Source organism: Ammospiza caudacuta, chromosome 11 (assembly GCF_027887145.1).
Source record: "Ammospiza caudacuta isolate bAmmCau1 chromosome 11, bAmmCau1.pri, whole genome shotgun sequence".
Classification (NCBI taxonomy): Eukaryota; Metazoa; Chordata; class Aves; order Passeriformes; family Passerellidae; genus Ammospiza; species Ammospiza caudacuta.
In genome coordinates, this window is record NC_080603.1 from 7,238,832 (window position 1) to 7,255,065 (window position 16,234).

At 59.6% G+C, this 16,234-nt stretch overlaps 2 protein-coding genes across 2 annotated transcripts; one reads left to right on the plus strand and one right to left on the minus strand.

Moving 5' to 3' along the window:
- The first annotated feature begins 351 nt into the window (after positions 1 to 351).
- On the plus strand, positions 352 to 6,054 carry CFAP410 (cilia and flagella associated protein 410). The gene is made up of 7 exons (XM_058812413.1): positions 352 to 539; positions 1,072 to 1,090; positions 1,670 to 1,716; positions 2,390 to 2,619; positions 3,453 to 3,621; positions 3,950 to 4,043; positions 5,176 to 6,054. The coding sequence occupies exons 1-7, from the start codon at positions 463 to 465 to the stop codon at positions 5,299 to 5,301; spliced, it is 762 nt and encodes a 253-aa protein (XP_058668396.1). The 5' UTR covers positions 352 to 462; the 3' UTR covers positions 5,302 to 6,054.
- A 3,823-nt stretch (positions 6,055 to 9,877) lies between these two features.
- PFKL (phosphofructokinase, liver type) lies at positions 9,878 to 15,988 on the minus strand. Its single transcript, XM_058812623.1, has 22 exons — positions 15,889 to 15,988; positions 15,306 to 15,379; positions 15,134 to 15,211; positions 14,859 to 15,048; positions 14,562 to 14,727; positions 14,427 to 14,471; positions 14,233 to 14,341; positions 13,829 to 13,924; positions 13,657 to 13,749; positions 13,261 to 13,386; positions 13,108 to 13,172; positions 12,868 to 12,931; positions 12,635 to 12,781; positions 12,473 to 12,543; positions 12,299 to 12,386; positions 12,036 to 12,188; positions 11,751 to 11,915; positions 11,528 to 11,589; positions 11,116 to 11,227; positions 10,928 to 11,027; positions 10,707 to 10,812; positions 9,878 to 10,622 (listed from the first exon to the last, which is right to left on the minus strand). Exons 1-22 carry the CDS (start codon positions 15,974 to 15,976, stop codon positions 10,475 to 10,477), a joined length of 2,346 nt encoding a protein of 781 aa, XP_058668606.1. The 5' UTR covers positions 15,977 to 15,988; the 3' UTR covers positions 9,878 to 10,474.
- Positions 15,989 to 16,234: the final 246 nt, after the last annotated feature.

A 16,234-nucleotide genomic window follows, 5' to 3' on the forward strand; every position in this document is an offset into this window, starting at 1 on the left:
TGGACATCTTCAAGGCCGGTCTGGACGGGGCTTGGAGCAACCTGGGATAGTGAAAGTTGTCCCTGCCCATGGCAGGGGTTTGGAACGAGATGGGTCCAAACCATTCCACGATTCCATGGTGATCCTTCCTCATAAGCATACACCCGCAAAGGCGCAGCTCTGTGTACAAAGCATTCTCTAATAAACCATAATTAGACGGCTAATAGCATTTACCCGTAAACACCAATAACCACCTGAACGCGCGCCCGTTGCGGCAGCGGCGGTGCCGGGCCCGCGGCGGGGCGGGGAGAAGGCGAATCCAGCCCCGGAGCTGCGGCCGTGCCGGGGAGGAGGAGAAGGCGAATCCAGGCCTGGAGCTGCGACGGGGTGGGGAGGAGGAGGCGAATCCAGCCCCGGAGCCGCCCCGGCCGGGCGGGGCCTGGGCCCAGCGGAGCCGCCCCTGCAGCCGCGGCCCGGCCCGGCATGAGGCTGAGCCGGGCGGCCGTGCTGGCGCAGGCCAAGGCGGCCGCGCTCGACGGCGTCCGCCGCCTCAACTGCTGGTGGGCGCGGGGACAGCAGGGACAGGGGGCCGGGGGACGGCAGGGATGAGGGGGGACAGGCAGGGGTGAGGAAGGAGGACAGGCTCGGGTGAGGCTGAGAGGACAGTGATGGAGGAGGGACAGGCAGGCCTGGGCTGGGGGCACAGGCTGGGATCAGGAGAGGGCACGGGCAGGGATGGATGAGGGGCGGCAGGGCAGGATGGAGAGGGGAGAGGAAGGGTTGGAGATGGGATAGGCAGCGGTGAGGCTGGGGACACGGGCAGAGATGGGGAGGGGGTTCAGACAGGGCTGGGGAGGGGGGACAAGGGTGAAGGGAAGGAGCTGGGTGTCAGGGATGGGGAGGAGAGACAAGGATGGAGGAGGGAGCTGGGTGTCAGGCCGGGATGGGGAAGGGGAGGCAAAGCAAGGCCCGTGGCAGACTGTGCTAGAGCAGTTTGGTGGGGCCAGGCGGGGGCTGGGGCTGTGAACCTGGCTGTGGGGGTGCAGGGGGAGGCTGAGCTGTGCTCTCCCTGACTCCCCTCTCCTCTTGCAGGGGCAGCCACCTGACGGATGTAAGTACTGGAGGAGCCAGAGGAGCCTGGGCCCACAGCTGGAGCAGGGACACCGTGGAGGCCATGGGGTTGGCAGGGCACTGGGGAGGGCCTGGCTTCGGTCTGGCCTGGTGCCTGTGAGCTGCAGGACTTTTCAGGCTTGATTAGCATCTCACACCATTAAAAAGGAAGTGATTGATGCTGTTTCCACATTGGAAAATTTCTCTCCGAGGTCCAGCATGGAGTCTCGGAGAGCAGGACCCTGAGTCCTGCCTCTGTGGTGATTTTGGATGAGGTTCTGTCGCTAGGGGAGGGCTGGCAGGGGTGGGAGGGAGCCTTTCTTGCATGTGGAGGCTGCAGAGTTGCTGGAGCAGAAGAACAATGTGACACTGCCTGGTATCTGCACTTCCACTCCTGAGCAGAGGCTGGAGGAGCTGCTGACGCTGCACTCTCTGTGTCAGAAAATCTCTGGTGTTGTTAAGCTCGGGTTAGACTGAAGCAAACCCAAATTCCTGATGGTGCTTTTTGTGATTTCAATTTGGTTTATTTATATTTTCCCCCATGAGTGCCGACTTGTTGTTTCTGTCTCTCCCTGCTCAGATATCAATATGCCGGGATTTGCCCAACATCGAGGTGATCACGTTCAGGTGAATGCCAGTTTGCCAGCTTTGGAGAGGGCAGGGAAATCACCTTTTCCTGGGGGTTGTTTCTTTCCATGTTGCTGGGGTTGTGTGTGTGAGCTGCCTGGCTCTTTGTGCCCCATTTCTCAAGCAGCAGAGATACAGACAGGATTATTCCACAACAGCTCTTCTGCACTACTCCCTGTGCTCTTGAGAAAATATTCTCTGTTTTGACAAGTGATAAAACCCCTTAGGATTGTTGCTCCTGAAATTCTACTCCGTAGTTTTGACAGGGATCTTCTTGGCCTCTCTATGTGGCCTGTTTCCAAAATACTTGTTGAAATATTTTGTGGATCTCTCAAAGCTTTCCCTTTCCGTAATATGCTCAACTTTCACCTGTCCTGGGGATCCCATGGAGCGAATCTCTGTGAATTGGAGCCTTTTAACTTGGGAATTTTACGTGGGTTCTCCTTGGGTGGGTCTGAGGAGCTGCTACAGAAAAGGGGGCAGGTTTGGGGAAAGAAGAGGCTCTTTGTCATCCTCAGCAGGGTGGAGCAAGGGCTCTTTCAATTCTTCCCTCTGCTGACAAAGATGAAATGCCACAAGCCGTGGGCTGAACGCCCCTTGCTGTGCCCTGCTGGGGTGAGGCAGTTGCAGGAAGGGGCATGGGGCAGGATGGGCTCTGACTGTGTCTTTGCAGTGTGAATGGCATCTCAGACCTGGAGCCGCTGCACCAGTGCCAGAACCTGAGCGAGCTCTACTTGAGGAGGAACAACATCAGGAGCCTGGATGAGCTGTTTTACCTGAAGACGCTGCCGCGGCTGCGGGTGCTGTGGCTGGCAGAGAACCCCTGCTGCGGGCCCGACCCGCACCGCTACCGCATGACCGTGCTGCGCAACCTGCCCTGCCTGCAGAAACTCGACAACCAGGGTGGGCTTTGGTCACCTGCACGCAGCCCTGGGCCACCAGGGTGGGCTTTGGTCACCTGCACACAGCCCCGGGCCACCAGGGTGGGCTCTGGTCACCTGCAAGCAGCCCCAGGCCAGTGCCACCTGGGAAAAGGGGATGTGTTGGCTCCTCTTGAGGGCATCCTTTGAGTTTTGCTAGTCAGGGGATGTTAGGGGTTGAGTTAAATCTGGTGCTTCTAAGCTGTTTTCTCTCTGTCTTCCCTTTTCATTTATCTTCCCCTTTCCCATCTGCCTCCTCTTCCTCCTTCTCCTTTTCCTATCTCCTTTTCCTTTCCCTATCCCTGTCCCCTTTTCCCTTCCCTATCCCTATCCCCTTTCCCTATCCCTATCCCTATCCCTTTTTTCCTTCCCTATCCCTTTTTTCCTTCCCTATCCCCTTTTCCCTATCCTCTTTTCCCTTCCTTTCCCTTCACTATCCCTTCCCTATGGTAACAAAACAGAGTGCCTCATTATAGCTTGGACAGTACCACTAATTAGTGGTTTTTAGAGCTCTCTCTTTGCTGTGGCCAGACAAAGGTTCTATAACTGGATCTGCTGCTGTAGAAAAGCTTCTCTGTTTTCTTTTTCTTCCATCCAGTAGCAGAAATTTGGTTGCTTTTGGAGCCTTCTCCAGAGACAAGAAATAGTAAAGCACGTTTGCATCCCTCCCTGATACCCTTCTTGCTTTGGGAGGCTGGTGATTGCTTCCAGCATTCTCCTGCACTCTCTGCAGCAGCAGAACCTGCCCTGCTAGAGATGCCATCCCCTTGGGCTGCTGCAGTTGGTAGCAACAGGCATTTGCTGTGTCCCTTGCAGCTGTGACAGAGGAGGAGCTGTCGCAGGCGCTGGTGGATGGCGTGGAGATCACGGCGCCGCCGGCCCGCAGCCCCGTGGAGAACGGCTGGCCCAGCACCGCCTCCAGCACCGCTGGAGCCACCACGGAGCCCCAGAGCCAGCTGCTCAGCTGCTGCCTGGAGGACACCAGGTGAGGGCTGGGCAGCTGCCAGCATGGCTGGGATGCTGAATTTGTGTGTAGCAAGAAAGGAGCCTGACATTCCAGGCCCACAGCCGGTGCAGCTTCCCACTGTGCTGGTTGCTGCAGTGGAGCTGTGCTGGTTCTGTGGGGCTGGTTCTGCTGTTGGGGGTGGCTTGGGCTCATCAGCTGCTTGTGCAGGCAGGAGTGGATCCTCTCCATTCCCTGGGGTCCTCCAGCTGGATTCTCCTTGCATGGCTGCCTGTGATGAGGAAGGATTGGCCTGGCAATTCTCCCACCTGGTCATAATAACATTTGCTTTTCCTCCCTTTTTTTTAAGCAAAACTCAGGATGAGCTTGATATGAAGCTTGTTCCCAGGGATAAATACTCCTCCTTTTCCACTCAAGAGACAGACTGCAGCTGCAAGAAGACAGTGAGTATCTTTTAAAGACCAAATTGCTTTTCCTTGTACGCGGGGCTGAGCCCCAGTGTTGAAGGATGTGAAGAACTTTGGATGTCCCCAGAGGAGGGGAACAGAGCTGGAAGAAATGTCCAGGAGCAGCTGAGGGCTCTGGGTTTGTTTGATTTGGAGAGAAGGAGGCCGAGGGGTGATCTCATGCCCCTCTGCATCTTCCTGAGGAGAGGATATGGGGAAGGGGTGCTTAGCTCTTCTACTTGGGATCCAGTGATAGAAGACATGGTGATGGTTCAAAGCTGTGCCAGAGCAGGTTCAGACTGGATATTAGGAAGTGTTTCTTTAGCAAGAGGAGGTCAAACCTTGGGAAGTGGCTGCTTAACAGGAAACTTAAGTGGTTCCTCAGCCCCCTCCATCATGTAGCCTTGGATGAATCTGGATTTTGGTGGTTCAGCTGGGAATTGCAGAGTGCTGGACTCAGTGCCATTGCATCAATCAGCAGAGCAAGATCTAACCCATAGCTGCCTAGAGCAGCCCCACTGTCTCTGACCTTTAAAAATGGGAGAAGTAGTACCCCATTGCAGCTGAAGAGGCTCAGGTTGGATGTTGGGCAAAAGATTCTCCCTAGAAGGACAGCTATTTAGGCTGTGGAATCTCTCCCTGGAGTTCTTCAGGACATGATTTGACAGAGCCACGACCTGGCATTGGCACTGGTCCTGTGGTGGTGGCAGGGCTGGAGACCTTCAAGGGTCCTTTGCAGAGAGCACCAGCTCTCCTCATTCCTCAGAGCAGGGCTGTCCTTTCCCATCCTACACACGCTGGAGAGCGAGTGCAGCCGCTCCTGGCTGTGCCTTTCCTGACAGAAGGCAGGCTGGAGCGTGGCCGGCAGCCAGAGGCTGTGGGCAGAGCACAGGATGGGTTTGTCCTGCATTCCAGCCTCATCACGTGCCTCTCCCTGCCTGTGTTTGCCCCGAGGGCTCGGCTGTGGGTGTTAGTCCCGGTCTGGTGGCTGCAGGTGGCTGCTCCAAACTGCTGCCAGTCGTGGTGGTGGTGGTGGTGGTGGTGGAGGAGTTCCTAGAGAGAGCAGGGAAAATCGAGTGTCCTTGTCCTGGCTGGCTGGTCCAAAGCAGTGTGTGCCTTATCCCCACAGAACAACGTCCTGGATGCCATCCTGCTTCTCATGAAGGAACTGGACGCAGAGGAGCTGGAGATCATCCAGCAGACGGTGGCCAGGAGGCTCCAGGCCTTGCAGAAGAAGGAGCTGCAGGAGGAGTGACAGCAGCCATCCCCTTCCAGCCTCCCTGGAGCCCCAGCCCCACGGTGCTGTCCTGCCCACACCCCTGGCTGCAGCCAAAGCCTCGGGCATGGCATGGGATGCTGCTTCTCTGGAGATTCCCTGCCACTGCAGCAGGCTCTGACACTGTACCCTGCGTGGCTGGGGCTCTTGGGTGGGAGTTGCAGGCAAATCAGCAAGGCAGAACTGAACAGGGCTGCAGCCAGAGGTGCTGTGATTTGAGGGGGAGCAGAGCCTGCTGATGGCTGGGAGGGACTCCACCCTTCAGCCAGCCTGGGGGTGCACAGCACCTCTGAGGGCAGTTTGTACCACAGAGATTTGCTTTGGTAGAGTCTGACAGGGAGACATTGCCTGAGATGGTCACCAAGACCTATCTGTGCAGGTGCTGAAGGTCAATGTCCAGTTATTAATTTATTTTCCAGCTCCTGGCTGACTTCTTCAGGTCCTTCCTGGTGTATGCAGTGCCTGCCGGTCAGGCAGCCCAAAGAGAAGCTCAGAGCAGCCTAGGTGAACCAGGAATGACTCCCACATCCTGAATGCTCAGCTGTACTCTCACCCCAGCATTCCCTGCAGGCATTAGAGCAGCTTAAAGAAACATCCCAGTTAAAAGGCCCTGACCATTCTGCCTGCTTTGGACAGGCATCCGGGGTGGGTGTTGCTCTTTAACTGATAAAACTGCATTTACCAAGTTTTGTAGAGCTGTTAAGAGCAAACTAAACTGTTGTGACATACCAAATAAACCCAATTATCCCTCAAGGCTGTGTGAGTGGTGGCTGGAGTTCAGCAGAGGCCTGGCTTGGGGCACTGCTCCATTACCTCTGGTTCAGGGAGTGCATTGTGAGCACTGTGGAGGAGGAGGAGGGCTGTGCCTTCCCGCTTCACTGCGCCTCTGGAACGGTGAGCCTGCTCCCAGCACTGCCTGCAGGGCCACTGGGCTGCCTTACAACCTTCCTGCAGCCACAGCAAAGGCAGGCAGCAAAAGAGGTGCTGAGCAAAGCTCAGTGCAGAGCCACCTGGGCAGGATGTGTCCCTGAGATACAGGACACGAGGCCTCCCTGTCTCCCAGTGCTGCACTGGTGATGTGGCTGTTCCATGGCCCCAGTCCCTGTTTGAGCAGTGTCCAGGCTGTGCTACCAGGAAGGAATGCTCCTCAGGGATGGTGACAGCCTCCTTGTGTCCACAAGCCTGTTTGCCTGACCTTGGTGGGAACAGGCACAGCTTGACCCTCATCACTCAGGGGGAGATTTGCTGATGTCTTTAACTCCTCTAAAGACCTTTGTTCTTGCCTTTTGCGTTAAACCCAGCTGCACTTGTGTGATTTATGATGTCCCAGACTTTGACATCCAGGGCCTGGGAGACTCACCCTGCTGAGTGCAAGTCTTCTCCCAGGCCCCTGGCCTGTCCATGTCAAGGAACGAGGGAGTTGCTGTTGGGGTGAGCTGGACCCCCAGCTTCTCTGGGATGTTAGTGATCAGAGGAAGTGTCCATCAGGACCTGGTCATGGGGCTGGTGGAGCAATCACTGTGCCCTTGAGGCCACACTGACACAATTCCTGGAGAAGCTGGGCTGTTTTTTGCCTATGTGCTTGACATCCTTGGCTGTTGCTGGTGCTGCCCTCGGGGCTCCCAACTGCTCCTTGCAGCATCCCCAGCGGGAGCTCAGCCCCTCCAGGGCCCTGGCAGCCTGCCTTCCCCTGCAGGATGCTTCTGGAGGCTCTGCCCTCTCTTCAGGGTGGGCTGGATGTGCTGGGAATCTGGGAGCACAGTCACGCCCCTCCTGCTCATCCTCGGAATTCAGTGGCTGTGCCTGTCCCTTTTCTCCCAGGAATTTGGCCCTCCAGGTATTTTTTTTTTGGTGGAAATGAGGTGTGGGGGCTGCAGCGATTCCTGTCCCTCAACATGCAGCTGGTCTGAGCCCTGTCCCCATTCACACCCTAAACCTGTTTGCTGCAGGGCAGTGCTGCAGACAGATTTTCCACATGACCTGCTGTCACCCTGCCCTGCCTCCGCCGGGAATATCGAGCGGTGAATGCAGATGATTCCAACTCTGGAAAATGCCAGCAGCTGTGCTGAGCTGTTCCCTTCAAACCACCCTCAGAGACTCTGAGAGGCTGCTGGTGAGGCAGGTGTGAGGGCCATGGCTGAGGGAGGGAGGGAAGGAGTGGGCTGGGGCTCCCCCAAAGTGGAGTGGCACATGGGAGAGTGGAAGAGCCCCTTTCCCACCCAGGAAATGGAGCTCCAGGAGAAGCCAGGTCTCTGCCTGGGGTCTCCAAAGCAGGTAGTTACAAGAGCAGCAATGTTGCCTCCATCAGCAAGGTCTGCTAGTTATGGGTCCAGGGAGGAGATAAAAATTACTATCTTCCTCCAGAGCCTAAAATGTGTTTAGTCAGGGGAAAAGCACTGAAACAATGGAATGGTTTTGGGTGGGAAGAGACCTGGAAGCCCATCTCATTCTACTCCCTGCCATGGGCAGGGACACCTTCCACTAGCCCAGGTTGCTCCAAGCCCTATCCAACCTGGCCTTGGACACTCCCAGGGATCCAGGGGCAGCCACAGCTGCTCTGGGCAACCTGTGCCAGAGCCCCACACCCTCACAGGAGAAATTCCTTCCCCTTATCCCATCCAACCCTGCGGCAGTGGGAGGCCATTCCCCTTTGGTATGTCACTCCAGGCCCTTGTCCAAAGTCCTTCTCCAGCTTCCTTATTGGCTCCTTCAGGTACTGACAGTGAGGTCACCCCTCAGCTTCTCCAGGTGAACAATCCCAGCTGTGCCAGACTTTCCTCCCAGCAGAGCTGCCCCATCCCTCTGCTCACCCTGGTGCCTCCTCTGGGCTCTCTCCAGCAGCTCCAGCTCCTTCCTGTGCTGGGCCCCAGGGCTGGGGCAGCTCTGCAGGTGGGGTCTCACCTGAGCAGGGCAGAGGGGCACAATCCCAACCCCTTTCCTGCTGCCCACCCTGGGATCAGCCCAGCACAGGGGGGTCCTGGATGGGGCATGGCCAGCCCTCACCACCTGCAGCCCCAAGTCCTTCTCCAGGCCTGCTCCCTTTGCTCATCCCCAGCCTGGATTGATCCCAGGGGTTGCCCTGACCCAGGGGCAGCACCAGCACTTGGTTCTGTCAAACCTCAGGAGATTCCCATGGGTCCCTTCTGGAGCTTCTCCAGGGCCCTCTGCATGGCCCTGTCCTTCGGGAGTGTCACTGCACCCTCAGCCTGGTGTCACCTGCAAACCTGCTGAGGGTGCCCAAACCCTCTGTGCCACTGATGGAGACCCCAAATGTCGCTGGTCCCAGTACAGAGCCTGGGGCACCACTGGTCACTGATGGCCACTGTGAGCCACTGCCCCTCTGGATGTGACCCTCCAGCCAATCCCTGATCCATGTGACAGCCCATCCATGGAACCCAGCTGTCTGCAATGCAGAGAAAAGGATGTTGGGTGGGATTGTGTCCAGGCTGTACAGAAACCAGGATAAATGTCATCCATAACCTTTCCCTTGCCCGCTGAGGGAGTGACTCCATCAGAGAAAGGCAGGGGGCAAGTCAGGGGCAACTTTCACTCGGGGACAGCTCCATGGGGAGGACAAAATGCTTGACCCCAAAGGCTGTGATGCATGCTGATGCTGTCCCACAGGCTGGAGCCGTCAGCCAGCAGCCCCAGGAGGGAAGTGGCCTGGGAAAGGGGCTCCCTGTGACCGTCTGGCACAGCCTGAGCATGCCGAGCTCGGCCAGAAGTGTGAGAAATTGCCTCACAAACAAGCCCAGCACCACCCTAAAGCACTTGGGTGGTTCCCTGGAGGTGGGAACCCAGTGATTTTTCTCTGGAATCGCAAAGCATTTGCGAAAGGATGCTGACCTTGCACCCACCACAACTTGGACAGGGAGGAACAGCCGCCTGTGGTCCCACTCTCCCAGGCTTTGAGGATGCACAAAACCAGGGAATGTCTTGGCCCAATGTAGCAGGCACAGGGCCTGCTAGGGCCCCATGGAAGGCAGAGGCCTGAAGATAAGAAATGCCAAGTCATGGCAAGCCCGTTTTCCACCTTTCTGACCCCAGCTTATCTCTCTGTAACCCCATAGGTCACTTCTCCTTAACCCCTGCTATTGGACAATTTTGGATCCCCCTATATCCTATGTAATGAGCTGTTTTAGCCCATTCTGGTTAGAAGAGCTGTTGCTGGAACCTTTTGCAGAACATCCAATAAAGACATCACTGTGGAATCCCAGAATAGCCTTCTCCTCTCTCACCCTGAGTCTGCTAGCCTGCCTGCAGTACCTTGCAAGCTAGGAGCTAGAATCACAAAGGGCTGATTGATAATCACTAAAAGAGCTGATATCCCTTAAGCTTGCTAAGACTGCCAGTGGCTATGAGCTGCTTGGGATTTCAGGAGTCTGTCCCCATAAAAGACTGAGCTATCCGGCCTTGCAGCCTGCCTGGGGGCAAACCAGCCCAACATTAACCCGGCTTGAGAAACCCATCAGGCTTTGGTGTTCCCCCCACCCCAGCCCTGTCCTGCCACCCGTTGCCCCCACAATGACCACTCCAGGAGGCAGGTTTGGCTCCAGCAGGTTTTATCTCTAGAGGAGAGGAGCAGCGCCGCGGGCGGTGCAGGATCCAGGGTGAGGTGACGGACACGGCGCCCACAGCCACGTGGTGACGGTCGCAGCCAAGCGTCATGCAAGGGGACAGGGGCTCGCCAGGACCCCCGTGCTCAGCCCTCGAGACCCCCATGGGGGATGGAGCTCCACAGGGACACCCAGAAGCTCCAAGGAACTGCTCCAACCCACTCTGATGGCTCTGCATCCTCCTCGCTCCCCTCCCGCATGTGGGGCAGGCGACTACAAGCAGCAGCAGTTGGCTCAGGCGGTCAAGCCGCTAAATAAGGACTCAAAATACCCCAAGATTAAATAATAATAAACTATTAAGGGAAGATTAAGGGTCTGGGCTGCACGGCTGGCTCAAGCAACTCTTCTGCATCCGCACAGGGACCAGAACCTGCAGCAGTGATTGTGCCGTTCTGGGACACAGCACCAGGCTCTGCCTGCTGTAAGGGGTCGATGGCAAAGCTACAGGGCTACTGAGAACAGAGGGGACCAGTGCTTCCCCAGCAGCATGTGGGCACAAGAGGACATGGCGGGGGCTGTGGGCCAGGCTGGTGGGACTAGAAGCCCTTCTCGATGCTGAGGGTGCGTCGGGTGACGTGCTCCATCTGGCCTGAGATGTACTCGGTGAGGCTGATCTGGTAGTTGGCGAGCATCTTCAGCATCAGCCGTAGGTTCAGCCACCACTGCTCCTGGGGCAGCCTGTGCCTGTGCAGGGGACACAGCTCTGGAGCAGACACCCCAGGAAGGTTCCCCCAGGAGCTGGTGAACCGCTGGGGCATGGGGACTTACTCAAAATCCGTGACTTTCTTGAGCTCTGTCACAGGGCTGAAGGCCACCACCTTCTTCCGCAGCCCAATCACACAGGCAGTGTCTCCAGAGTTGGCAAACACACGTCCTGGGAAAAGGACACTGCTGACCTTGGCCACCTCACTGGGGACCAAGCCTGGAAGCCTGGAGCAGCAGCCACCAGCCTTCCCTACGCCCTGTGGGATCCCCAGCCCTCGGCTCACCCTTGCTGTAGACTTGCTGCAGCTTCTCTGACATCCACAGCACCGCCTTCACTCCCAGCTTGGTCCCGTAGTTCCGGTCAAAGGGGGTCGGGGCTCCCCCCTGGGGACAAAGAAATGGGGATGTCAGGCCTTGCCCAGCTCTCAGGGCCAGCAGGGCCCTTGCCACCCTGTCCCCTGTACCTCTGTACCTGCTGCAGGTGGCCCAGGACATTGATCCTGCAGTCGAAGATGCCTTTGCCCTCGGAGGAGTAAAGGTTGTAGAGGAACTCGGTGGTGTAGTGCTCATGGCACTTCTCATTGCTGGGGAGCAGAGGAAGGGTTTGGGGGGCTGCTCCTTCCCCTGGCATGACCAGGGGATCTCCCTTTGTTTCCCATAACACCTTTTTTGTGGTGTTTTGTTCTCCCTGAGGCCCAGAACCCCAGTTTGTGTCTCCAGGACGACCCTGGGGCTGGAGAGGCACCCAGTGTCTCCAGGGCCAAGTGCCAAACCTCACCATGCCTAGGACCCCTCTCTGGCCATGGGAAAGGCTCAGCTCCAGCCTTGCTCCCTGCCACGGGGCTGGGGTTTGCAGTGACTGTTCCCAAGTGCCCCCAACTCACCGCAGCACCAGCCCTCTCTGGATATCCGTCTTCATTTTGTCAGTCAAGTGCTCCACGTTGGCCTGCAGGATGAACACCAAGATGCCAGCAGCCATCCCACAGCCCTCCTGTCCTGACATCAACCCAGCATGGCCATGTCCTTCAGCTCCTGCCCTGCTCTGGAGCCCTCCCTTCTCCAATTTTCCTTCTCATTTTAGCCAGAGAGCCTCTCCTGCCCGCCCACCTTTAAGTCGTGGATAGTGAAGGGATCCTCGTAGACGTAGGCGGCGTCGGCGCCCACGGCGATGCCGGTGACCGTGGACAGGTACCCGCAGTAGCCCCCCATGGTCTCCACGATGAACACGCGGCGCTTGGTGCCCGAGGCCGACTGCTTGATGCGGTCACAGCTCTGCGCCCAGACAGGGGGAGGTCACACCAGGGAAAGCCACCTTGCATGGGACATTGGCCACTCCAGGCCGTGATGGAAGGCGGTGGAGCACAGTGAGCTGTCCCTGTTGGTGTCCCTCACCTCCATGGCAGCGTTGACAGCCGTGTCAGAGCCCAGGCTGAAGTCGGTGCCGGGCACGTTGTTGCTGATGGTGGCGGGGATGACGCACATGACGATGCAGAGCTCCTCGTATTGGCCACGTGCCTCCACCAGCTGCAGCACCCCCTCGTACGCCTGCAAGCAGACAAAGTATTGGGAAATGCTGGCCCTCCCTGCAGCCAGGTCTGCATCCCAGAAAGATTCCTCTGGGATGCCCACAGCCACCATGGTCCCCACTGATTCACCTCAAAGCCCCCAATGACCAGCAGCCCCTGGATGTTGAATTTGCGCACGTTCTCCACGATCTTCTCCATGCAGGTCTTGGGCAGCGTCCTGTGGTGGGGGAGGGGGGCAGACAGTGGGGTGAGGATGGTGGGAACACCCTTCCCCTATGTTCCTGTCCCCAGGGCTGCACTCACCGCTTGGTGCCCAGCATGGAGCCACCACGGCCCAGCCATCCTGCCACATCATGCCAGCCCACCTCGCGGACCTGTGGGCATCACCAACAAGTTAGGGGAGGGGAGAATCCCCCCATCCCCAAGCCCAATCCCATCCTCCAGGACATCCCAGGTGCTCCTTACCTGCCCCTTGGCCAGGCCCTCGAAGCCGTCATTGACCACGTAGATGGTGTGTCCCTGGCAGATGCCGATGCGCACGGCCGAGCGCACCGCAGCGTTCATGCCGGCGGCCGGCGCTCCCACATTCAGAATGGCCATGCTAAAGGGGCTCTGCGGGGACAGGGATGGGAACAGCACATCCCCACATGTCCCCAGAGCAGGGATAGTGTACCCTCCTGCTCCCCGTCACCCCTCACCTTCTCCTGAGCCGGCTTCTGGTGCGCCAGCAGCTTGTAGATGTTCCAGTTGTTCTCAAAGCTCCTGCAAGGACACGGTGATGTGTCTGCAAGGCACGTCTGGGAGAAGGGGAAGTCTCCCCACTGCCCCTGGATGTGACTGGGGACACCCTTCTGGTTGCAGGAGCCAACAGCGTCCCCAGAAGGAGAAGCCTCTATCCAAGAGGGATGTCTCCCCTGGTCCTGGTCCCTCCTCCTCACCTTCCACGGAGCTGGATGGCCTCGTCAAACCTCTTCTCATCCATGGCCTTCTGCACATCCTTTGTCTTGAGGAGGGGGAAAGATGCAACACCATAACACCCACGTTCACAGGGAGGGGAGTGAGACCCCCCAGCCAGCTTCCCTGGTACTCACCACCTGGACACACTCCATGAGTGGCAGCCGCACCGACTGGTTCCCGGAGTGGCTGACCACACAGGCTGGGGTGTCTGGCGTGGCCTCCAGCAGCGCCATCACCGCCTCCATCCCCATCTTGCTGCTCTGCAAAGGGACATGGGCACCCCTGTGACACTAGGGCCCACCAGTGCCAGCTGGGTGGGATGCTCAGGGATACTCCCACAGGTTTGGAAACCACATGGCTGCTGATTCACTGCTGGAAAGCTGATGGGCTTATTTAAAAATCCATGAAATTTGGAGTAAATGAGGAGAAATGGGTGCAGGGCCGAGCCCATGTGAGCCTCACCCCTTTCCATTGGGCAGAAGGATGGCAGGAGCAGGGTTCCCCCTCTCTGTGTCCTCCCCTGCACCTACCAGCACGCGGTCGAAGGCGGACGGGGTCCCTCCGCGCTGCACGTGGCCGAGGACGGTGACCCGCGTGTCGAAGCCCAGGCGCTGCACCACCAGCTGTGGGGAAGAGGGGACACCACGTTGGGGACCCGTCGGTGTCTGTGGGTGCCAGGGTGGTGCCGGGGCTGTCCCTTACGTCCTTCACGTAGTTGGAGGAGATGGGTTTGCCGCTGCGGTCGATGGCGCCCTCGGCGATGATGATGATGTTGAGCCGCGAGCCCCGGCTGCGTGTCTGCCACGAGGGGAGGACAAAGGGCCACCCCCTGAGCTATGTGTGAGCGCCCTGCCCTCCCCTTCCCACCCTCTGTGCTGCCCTGGGGGTGCTCAGGTCACGGGCAGCCGAGCCGCCAAGCCAACGCTGCCCCTGGCACGCGAGGGCTGGATTTGCGCTCGGCTGAGTGCCCCGGCTCACAGGGACAATGGCGGCAGCTCCCGAAGCTTCGCAGGGGCCGGGCACGGCTGCAGGGCTCGGCCTGGGCCTCTGCAGGGACTCCCCAGGGGGAACAGGGCATGGATGGGATGGCAGGAACCCCCCCTCACCTCCCCGAGCCTCTCGCACATGAGGTCCTCCCAGCCGTCCTCCGGAGGGGATTCAGGGATGAAGAGCCAGTCAGCGCCCGAGGCCAGGCCGGACACCAGCGCCAGGTACCTGGGGGCACATGGAGGTGGGCAGCACTGGCCCCAAAATGTGGCATCCCATCCCACCAATGGCTTCCCCACCCACAGGGACTTACCCACAGTGGCGACCCATCACCTCCAGCACGAACGTCCGCTGGTGGCTGCAAGGACACAGGTGAGAAGAGAAGGTGAGTGGGTGGGTGGGTGCAAAGGCCGGGGCGCTGCAGCCCCCAGCCCCCCATCCCCCTCACCTCTGTGCTGTGGTGGTGATGGCGTCCACGACCTCCATGATGCGGTGCAGCGCCGAGTCGGTGCCGATGGTCATGTCGGTGCCACAGAAGTCGTTGTCGATGGAGCCCACCAGCCCCACGATGTTCAGGTGGCAGTTCTTCCTCGCCACCTCCTCGCTGATCTGCCCTGGAGGGGGTCACAGCCACCACACCGGTTATTTCAGGGCACCATCACGGGGCTACGGCCCAGGCCTCCTTGGGGTCACAGCACTGGGGTGACCCTCCAGGCCTCACCACCCCAAAGAGGGGCTCACCCACCGTCTCGCACCAGCTCCTCGAGCAGCCCAGCCCACTCGGAGCGGAAGATGTTGGCCCCGGTGAGGCTGCCGTCACCGCCGATGACGCACAGGTTGGTGATGCCGTGCTCCACCAGGTTGCGGGCGGCGCGGAGCCGGCCCGCCCGCGTGGTGAAGGCCTTGCAGCGGGCACTGCCGATCACCGTCCCGCCCTGGGGACAGAACGGGACACGGGGCTTGTCACACACCTGTGGGGGGCTGGGAGCTGGAGTCCCGCGGCCCCATGGTGGCCCTCACCAGCTGGATGATGTTGGAGACGCTGAGCCAGTTGGCTTGCTTGATGTTGTCACCCCCCTCCACCAGCCCCTCGTAGCCCTGTGGAGAAGCAGAGGGTGGAGGTGAAAGGTACCCCAGCAGAAGGGGGGGGAGATCCCCCCAGCCATGATGGGGAGCAGGGGGGAGCCCCAACCTCGTAGATGAGGAAGACCTTGGCTCCCACGTATATCCCCATGCGGGTGACAGCGCGGACAGCGGCGTTCATGCCTGGAAAAGTGATATGTGAGTGGAGCATTCCCATGGAATCCTGCAGATATAGGATCCTACAGGTGACCCTGAGGTGTCCCTTCAAGCGGGAGGAACCCCATGGGAGCCTGCATCTCACAAGGAATGCGATCCCATAGGTGACCCTGAGGTGTCCCCTTGAGGGGGCGGGGAGCCACGTGGGCTGAGACCGGGGAAACTCAGCGCAGAGCCGGGGACGAGAAACAGCCCGGGAGCGAGAGAGTTGCTTATCCCGGGGGGAAACGGGGATGGGGACAGGGACGGGCACACCCCATCCGTGGGCTCCCCCCGTGGGGCCCCTGCCCTCCCACGGCCCGAGGGCGCCAGGGACGGGGACGCGGGGCGGGCACACGGCAGGGGGGTCCCCATCCATCCGCCCGCCCGGGAGCAGCGCGGGCCGCGGGCTCCGGCCCCGGGCGGTCGCGGTCACGGGCACGGACACGCGGGGACCCCGCGGGCCCGGGCCGAGCCCCCCGCCCCGCCGGGCGCACCTTGCGCGTCGCCGCCGCTGGTGAGGACGGCGATGGCCATGCCGGCCCCCGCCATCCGCAGCCGCTCCAGCTCCGCCGCCGCCGCCATCGCTGCGCTCCCGGTGCCGGCGCCGCCGCCGAGGACACGCCCCGGGACACGCACGGACCGGCGACACGCCCCGAGCCAGGGGACACGCCCCGAGCCAGGGGACACGCCCCGGCCGCCGCCACGGAGCGACAGACGGCGGGACACGTCGCTCCGTGTCGCGACATGGTGCGCTGTTATATCGTGCCGGGCAGTGGGGACATGCCCCGCCGTCCCGCACCGCGCCATCCTGCCGGAGATCCGTCCTTGAGTCCTGAAGGA

Bases quoted from the DNA above. Each gene is read 5' to 3' on its own strand.
- PFKL (XM_058812623.1), bottom strand. From the start codon at position 15,976: ATGGCGGCGGCGGCGGAGCTGGAGCGGCTGCGGATGGCGGGGGCCGGC. The intron at 12,544-12,634 runs GTAAGGAGCACC...TGATGCCCACAG, and splicing joins AGGGCCTGGCCAAGGGGCAG to GTCCGCGAGGTGGGCTGGCA. The intron at 11,916-12,035 runs GTGAGGGACACC...GTCTGGGCGCAG, and splicing joins CTGTCAACGCTGCCATGGAG to AGCTGTGACCGCATCAAGCA.
- CFAP410 (XM_058812413.1), top strand. From the start codon at position 463: ATGAGGCTGAGCCGGGCGGCCGTGCTGGCGCAGGCCAAGGCGGCCGCG. The intron at 2,620-3,452 runs GTGGGCTTTGGT...TGTCCCTTGCAG, and splicing joins GCAGAAACTCGACAACCAGG to CTGTGACAGAGGAGGAGCTG. The intron at 3,622-3,949 runs GTGAGGGCTGGG...CTTTTTTTTAAG, and splicing joins TGCTGCCTGGAGGACACCAG to CAAAACTCAGGATGAGCTTG.